Here is a 7,973-nt window from a genome sequence, read left to right as displayed (position 1 = left end):
TCATCAAGGCCATCATCATCAAGATAAGGTGAAAGATCTCCCACATTAAAGGTAGCATGCATTCCATGGTCTCCTCCCACATCCACATTGTAACGATTATCATTTTCAGAATTTGTCACTTCCACACATGTATCAATCATAGTAAGCAAGTAATAAACAACCATTTCATTATAAAGAAAGTGTTTACAAAGTATGCGATTCACATAATATAGAATACATAGCAAATAACAAAAGGACATGAAGCTATACTGCTCTATCTTCTGAATCCCAGTGCGCGAACCTGTCTACTGGTCTCCTGAGAATACAAGTTATTTTGAAAGCGTAGATCAGCATTTAAGCTGGTGAGTTCATATGATTTTAGTGAGGTAAGTAAGTTGTAAGAAAGTTGTAGTAAGTTGTAAGTCTGTTTAGAAAAGTTTGCCTGTTCCTCCAGAAGATCCTATATTTCCTGCTTTGATGAAAGATAAGTAAAAATAACTCTACAATCCTTTCTATGAGTACTAAATGGATACAAGTTATATAAAACCCAGAGTAAACAAACAATCGGTTGTGTGTATCTGCCTTAAGCCCACAACCAAACAAGGAACAGGAAATGAGGCGGAAGACACACATCCCATTGTTTGTTAGATCATCGTTGTATATAACCCTGGCGTATTCACTTGGTACTCACGGAGTTAACTGTAATAGTTCCTTTATATTTGATGAAATGATTCTTTAAGAAAACCCTTATTTCTTATAATAAAAATAGTAACCACAGTGGTTCCTTCTATAATCACTTAGTTTATACTAGCTATATATAATCTAATATCGAACAGATAGTTAATTGTGTGAATCTGCCCTAAGCCCACAACCAAACAAGGAACAGGGAATGAAGCGGAAAGCACACATCCAACTACCTATCAGATATTGTCACACCCCCGGACCAGACGGATGAACCGTCCGGAGGCGAGTGACTTCATCGTGCAGTATCATAACAATTGAATATAAATGAAACAGAGCAATCCAAACATCATACATTGAGATAACAAACTTACATTGTTTACATACTGTATTTGTTTTTCGAGTTACACAAAAGAGACATAAGCAGAAAAATCCAAGCTAAAGCTAAAATCTTGCATCCGCGTCCCTTGTTACTTGCTTATTAGATCCCTGAGAATACAAGTCGTTTTGAAAAGCGTCAACTAAAAAGTTGGTGAGTTCATAAGCATTTTTGTATAAAATCGTTTACACTTGTTTAGAGTCGTTCGTATTGTACTTTCAGAAAATCCGATATTTTCTATGAAATCGTTTGAAGTCTTGCCTTGAAAATCATGGATATACACGCATGTCATTACTTTTGTTCATCTTATAAGGAGTGATCTTTGAAAAGTATTGTAATTTGTGAAAGCGAGTTGTGTCCGAGAATAGTTCTTTTGAATAGTAAAATCAACCGTTTCTAGAAAAAAATCTCTTATTTTCAAAAAGGAAATATGGTTGAAAATCTTGTTCCTCTTATTGAGTAAAATTGAATGTGCGATCTAGTTTATCGTTATCGAAATCGTAGAAAATTGTTCTCTCCAGAAAATCCTATATTTTCTGCTATAAAATATTCATAAGTTCTAGTTTATCGTTATCGAAATCGTAGAAAATCGTTCTCTCCAGAAAATCCTATATTTTCTGCTATAAAATATTCGTAAGTTCTAGTTTCCAACTATGTATATGTGTAGGCTAGTATATCGTTATCAAAACCGTTTACAAACGTTTTCCATAGAGTCCTACGCTTTTTAATTTGTAAAAATAGCAGTAGTACGACTCCATACTTGTTAGGAGAAAGAATCAACATGGGTATTGTGGACATTCTACGCGATGAAGAAGGACAGTCAACGCAACAAATGCGGGACCATCACTTATCATGTATAGGACGGTCAACACAACGTGCCAAAAATTTATTTATGAGGTTTTTCCTTACATAAATTTCTAGATGACATAACATATTCTAGTGAGTCGTTATAACCATACTAATCTGACGAAGTGCCTATTTTGGCGTTTCTCAGGCGCCCTCGGTTTGGATAAGACATTTGTCACCCTAGACTGGCCTATCTAGCTGTAGCGAACAGCAAAGGTGCGGGGTGTCAACCCCGTATAGATCTATACACAAATTCCCGCTCTCCCTCCAGGAGACTCTGGCTATAACTCCTTACAGGACTTAGACGTACACTAATATTTTTATATTTAGGTACTTTTGAGATTTGTCTGACTAGAATATTAACAACCTTTTGAGCAATCGTTAGAGATCCATTATTTGTTAGATAAATAATGAAACTCGTACTAATTGAATAGAAATATCGTTCTCGTTCCATATCGTTGATTGTGCTCGTTAACTAGGTGCTCGTGTTCGTTCCTTTTCGTTTATTGAAAAATAAGTCATTTTAGTCAAGAGAAAAAGTGTCAAGTTATAATTTGTATAAATTTATAACTGCCAGTTATGACACGCATTTTCTGTTTTATGACACATAGAACATTACTTATGTTCTTGGGGGTTTTATGACAGCAGTTTATGACATGCGAATATTTCTGTCATAAAGGCTCTATTTGTGTATTTTCTTGACGCAAACTTTTATATTGAATATTTATAAAATACTCCCTGATAGTTTGCAAAATAGTTACAAAGTTTCCATTTTTGAAAATTTACAAGAAATGGAGTATCCTCTGTTCGTTATGAAATTGAGGATTTCTACGTTCATGAGTATATTACTAAAATATTAATTTAATAATATTTCACACACACATACAAACATACGTATATATGCAATCATTTAAGAATTTAGGCAAGATTTGACTTGTACTCTCCCCCAAAAACATTAAAACATTGAAAAGGTGGGGTATGAAGCTCACCTTGATTTGGTTGAGGAGCTGTTTGGAGTTATGGAGTGAAGATCTCAAGCTTAAACTTTAGCTGAGATGAGGAACTTCCTTGGGAGAAAGTTATCCTAAAGGTGATTTTTCACATATTATTATGAATAAAATAATATGGGTTCATCTTGATATATTATAAAATATTAGATGAGTGGAGGAATTTACCTTAAAATTTCCCAGGAAGAAGTTGAGAAATTTCTTTTCAGCAAGATCCCCCCGTTCTTGCTTGAAGATGAGTTTTTGAGAGAAAATGGGAAGAGTGTGGGAGAAGGTGAAGTCTAACCCCTTTACTGTCGTTGTATTCAGGAGTGTAAGAAAAAGGGAGGAATCTTTGGTGCATGGGGATCTGGTGGTCCATGCATGGATATTTGGTGGGTAAAGCATGGAATACTGTGATTTGCATGGGGAATAGGAGTTTCGTCAAATCACAAAGTCAACCGCTTTGTCTTTATCTTGATTTAGGATAGGATCTTCCTAAATCCTCAACTTTCATTTTATGTAAATATAATTTAAATAATTAAATTTGGCATAAAATAAAGGTTTTAGGGGTCATAGTTAAGAAAAACACGAGTTTGGTGGGATTCCCGACCTCAAAATACCCCAAAATGAAGAAAAGGTCCGGAATAGTCCAAAATCCGGGGCTAAATAGTGAATTCCGGAGCTCTAGGGTGAAATCCGAAGCTGTATCTCAAATTCCGGAGTAGGGCTACAAGCTTGCGAGGTTCCGAAGTGGCGGCATGGGAGTTCCGGAGTCACATGCGAGTTCCGAAGCTCTTCTGTTTCCGGAGCACTTCCTTCGGATGCGAGGCTAGCTTATCCGGACCGAGGGATGCAACGGCTGGCTAGAATTCCGAAGTAGGCTTACACGAGGCATTCTGGAGCTTGCACCTTCCGGAGTCAACCCATCCGGAGTCAAACCTTCCAGAGCAATAAGGAGGTCCGAAGCAGGGTGTTCCGAAGGTGAGAACCTTCCCGGTTCCTTAGAAGGTGTCCGGACTAAGAGGATTCCGGACCAAGAGGAGTCCAGACCAATCAGGACCAAGAGGAGTGCAGACCAAGAGGGTTCCGGACCAAGAGGATTCAGGACCAAGAGGAGTCCAGACCAAGAGGGTTCCGGACCAAGAGGTTCCGGACCAAGAGGGTCCTTTTGGGGTTTCCTCTTCCGGTTTTGAGCTGTTTTCGACTGAGGACGGTACTTAGGGAGATTTGAGAGAGATTTGAGATACGTGGAGAGATTTGGGAGAGATTTCACATACTTGGAGAGATTTGGGAGAGATTTCACATGCTTGGAGAGATTTGAGAGAGATTCACTACTATACTTGGAGAGATTTCGCATACTTGGAGAGATTTGGGATAGATTCACTATTCTTGGAGAGATTTAGCATACTTGGAGAGATTTGGGAGAGATTCACTATTCTTGGAGAGATTTCGCATACTTAGAGAGATTTAGGAGAGATTCACTATTCTTGGAGAGATTTAGCATACTTAGAGAGATTTGGGAGAGATTCACTATTCTTGGAGAGATTTCGCATACTTAGAGAGATTTGGGAGAGATTTCACATTCTTGGAGAGATTCGATATACTTCGAGAAACTTCACATACTTGGAGAGATTTGGGAGAGATTTCACGTTCTTGGAGAGATTTTGGAGAGATTCGATATACTTGAAGAGATTTGGGAGAGATTTCTCACACTTGGAGAAATTTGCATTCTAACACTACATGGCTCATTAGGAACTCATATAGTACACTTAGAAGTGTTAACACAAGTCTCACAATAGTACTTGCTTACTTGAGGACGGAATTTCCTAGCCAAAAAGGCTAGTTGTGACATATATTAATTATATGTAACCTTGATGTATAAACTAAGGTATTTTGGAACTAACCACCTAAGGTCCTTTAAGTTTAAACTGGTTTAATAAAATGGATTAAACCCTTTACTGGGAAAGTTTCTAGTTTTGTATACCAAAAGTTTTATTTGAAAAGTATGTGTTGTACTAGAAAACGGTGAATTGAATTAGTGTCCTATGACCTGGCCCATACTTGGTACCCCTTATGATTACTTGGTGTATACGGGACATATATATAGCTAAGGTTGGATAGATAGTAGGCTGGGTGAATCTACTCTAAGCCCCACAACCAAACAAGGAAAAGGAAATGAAGCGGAAAGAACACATCCTACTACCTGTCGGACCCGATTAATATATATCCATGGATGCATACACTAAGGAATCATAAAGTTAGCATTATAGGCCTCCTTTCTACTGAATGTACTAGACTCGACTGTTCTGGTTGTCGTTTGTAAAATGTAAGTTTTCCCTAGTTTATAACTATCTTGACTCGAAAAATAGTTTACATTAACTTTCAAGTGGAACTGTCACAAAATGAAAGTAATGGGAAATTATAAGTACTCAGTTGTCTTATGAACTGACATCCTGACGTACTGATTACCTTAAAACATGTTTGTTTTATTAAGGTCATAATGTGAAGGCTAATACCCATACTATATGCTCTCCCTGTCAAGAGATTCTGGGGACCAAACACGACTTCAGCAAATAATTGCTTACCATGTAAATTCACATTAAAGTTATACGATCATGTATACCCAATTTAACTATCACCTTTTGTTTAGAACAATGAGTTAGTGATTCATTGGTATAATTAGATCCTGAAGTGTTCTTATGCTATAGTATCTTAGTAAGTTCGTTCTGTTATAGTATCTTAGTATGTTCGTTCTGTTATAGTATCTTAGTATGTTCGTTCTGTTATAGTATCTTAGTATATTCTCTTTGTTATCGCGTATTGTTTCTACCTCCCTGTTTCTCTTTATAGTATGCTCTAGTATCTAGTATGAACTGAACCCCTAAACTATACCCCTTATAGTTTACTAGTATTTTACTTGAACTGTTATTGAAAAGACTCATTTTTCTACTAAGTTATGCAAGTACTTTAAAAATGGAGTTTTGTTAAACTATAAAGTAACATAACTTTAAAAGAGTTTTTGAAATGTTTTGATCACTTATAAAAGACATAAGCAATCTTTTGAAAGATGTTTATAACAAAAAATTACACAATTATCATTGTGTTCAACTTGTATTCCCCCCCCCCCTTAAAAGCATTTAAAACAGTTAAAAGATTCATTATAGGGGTATGAACTCACCTTATGTGGGTGATTCAACGAATATGCGCTTAAGGATGAGAAGTTCCACGAATGAATTCCCGAGACACAAACGAGTCCTAAATGACATATAATGGCATATATTGGCATAAATACAGTGTTTAGAAGCAACCAAATGCAAGGAAACACCTTTAGGGACTAGGAAACACTTTGACCAAGTGTTGGAATCACATGTGATTCATCTAAGGGGAGTGTATGACCACTTTGAGGAGTGTGTGGCCATGGGTGTGCGGCCAGGGAGTGTACGGCCGCACACTCATGGTAATGAGTGCACAAAAGTGTTTTCCAAAGGTAGGGAGGCTTGTGGGACTAATGCTCATCAAGTGTTGAAGCTAGAAATGCATTTTGAAGGCCCTTTAGGGGTGTTTTGAGGGGTGTACGGCCACACATGGGTGTGCGACCGCACACACCTTGTGCTCATGAGTTCTGGGCATTTTTAAGGTGTTAATCTAGTGTTCTTAACAAGATCTAAGCATAGGGAAAGAGTACTTACGATCCGGAGGCTCGAGAAGGCTCAAAATCACCAAGAACAAGTGTGTGTTCTTGGTATTCTTGGTGAGATTTGAAGATCTAGTCAAAATATGTTTTCCAATGGATGAAATCAAAGGGTGTAACTAGGTTAAAAGGATTAACAACAGATCAAGGGAAGAACACTTACAATCTTGAAGATCTAGGATGAAAATCGGATGGTAGTTGAGAGAGAAGTCGAGTTCTTGGCTTGGGAGGGTGAAAAGAGTTAAAGGAAAGCTAAGTCCCACCTATATACACGAGAGTGTGCTGCCAGGAGAGGGGTGTGCGGCCGCACACTCAAGTGTACGGCCGTACACTCCTCATGTTGGAGTGTAAGGCTTGTTTTCAATGCTTGAAGTGAACGCGACCCAATCCTATACTCAATGCTTGAATGTACTGAGCTTTGAACCTTTAAACGGACTCTAAACAAGGCTAAATGATAGCAGAAACGAGTCTGACACTCAGTTGAGTTGACTGGCTGGGCTTTACAAGGCAAAAAATTTCGGGTTGTCACAAGTATATTCCTACAGAGGATGGGATGGTTGATGGGCCTGCTATTATTCCTATTGAGAACTTGAAAAAAGCAAGTTTTCCTTATGCTAATACCTTGTATGGGTATATGATTGATAAGAAAATTGCTTTTCCTGCTATTCAAAAAGAAGTAAAAAGGCTGTGGAAGAATGTGGGGCTTGAGGATATGTTTATGAATAGTAAGGGTTTTCTTTTCTTTAAATTCTCAAGTGAGCAGGGGATGCAAGCAATTCTAGATGGTAGTCCTTGGTTAATTTTTAATAACATACCTATTTTTTTACAAAGATGGCGTCCTGGCCTTTCCCTTTCTAAAGATAAGCATGATAAGGTTCCAGTTTGGATAGAAATTTATGATGTCCCCTTGGAAGTATGGAGTGGGGAGAATCTATGCATTATTGCTAGTAAGTTGGGAATTCCTTTGGCTTTCGATTCTTTCACGGAGGATATATGTCTTCAGTATAAAGGTAGGAATGCTTACGCGAGAATCTTGGTAGAAATTTCTGCAGATAAAGAGTGGAAAAAGAGTATTGAAGTTACTACTTGGGATTTTGTGAAGAACTATGTTGTTAATCAGAAGTTTACTGTTGAATATGCTTGGTATCCGTCATGATGTAATCATTGTAAAGTTTTTTGACATTCAGAAAAGGTGTGCATGGCTGCGATAAGTGAAAAAGACAAGAATAAGGAGGTGAAAGATTTTGTAATCAATCAGAGTGCTAAAGGAAAAGAAGTTATGGATAATGAAGGTTTTATTGAAGTTGTTAAAAAAGGAGGTAATGTTGGTGCTTTTTCTTCAAACACTGGTGGGGGAAGAGGGAGTAATGGGGGAAGACAAAATCAGAATGACCAGGGTAATTATGGA

General features: G+C 37.6%; 1 protein-coding gene across 1 annotated transcript; it reads left to right on the top strand.

The window, feature by feature from the left end:
* The first annotated feature begins 7,118 nt into the window (after positions 1 to 7,118).
* Positions 7,119 to 7,721, top strand: LOC145127757 (zinc ion binding / nucleic acid binding protein). Its single transcript, XM_079062891.1, has one exon. It carries the CDS (start codon positions 7,119 to 7,121, stop codon positions 7,719 to 7,721), a length of 603 nt encoding a protein of 200 aa, XP_078919017.1.
* The last annotated feature ends 252 nt before the right edge of the window (positions 7,722 to 7,973 follow it).

Source organism: Lactuca virosa, chromosome 7, assembly GCF_052849685.1.
Source record: "Lactuca virosa cultivar CGN04683 chromosome 7, Lactuca_virosa_CGN04683_v6, whole genome shotgun sequence".
Classification (NCBI taxonomy): Eukaryota; Viridiplantae; Streptophyta; class Magnoliopsida; order Asterales; family Asteraceae; genus Lactuca; species Lactuca virosa.
This window is presented reverse-complemented; position numbering and strand designations above follow the sequence as displayed.

Bases quoted from the DNA above. Each gene is read 5' to 3' on its own strand.
- LOC145127757 (XM_079062891.1), top strand. From the start codon at position 7,119: ATGGTTGATGGGCCTGCTATTATTCCTATTGAGAACTTGAAAAAAGCA.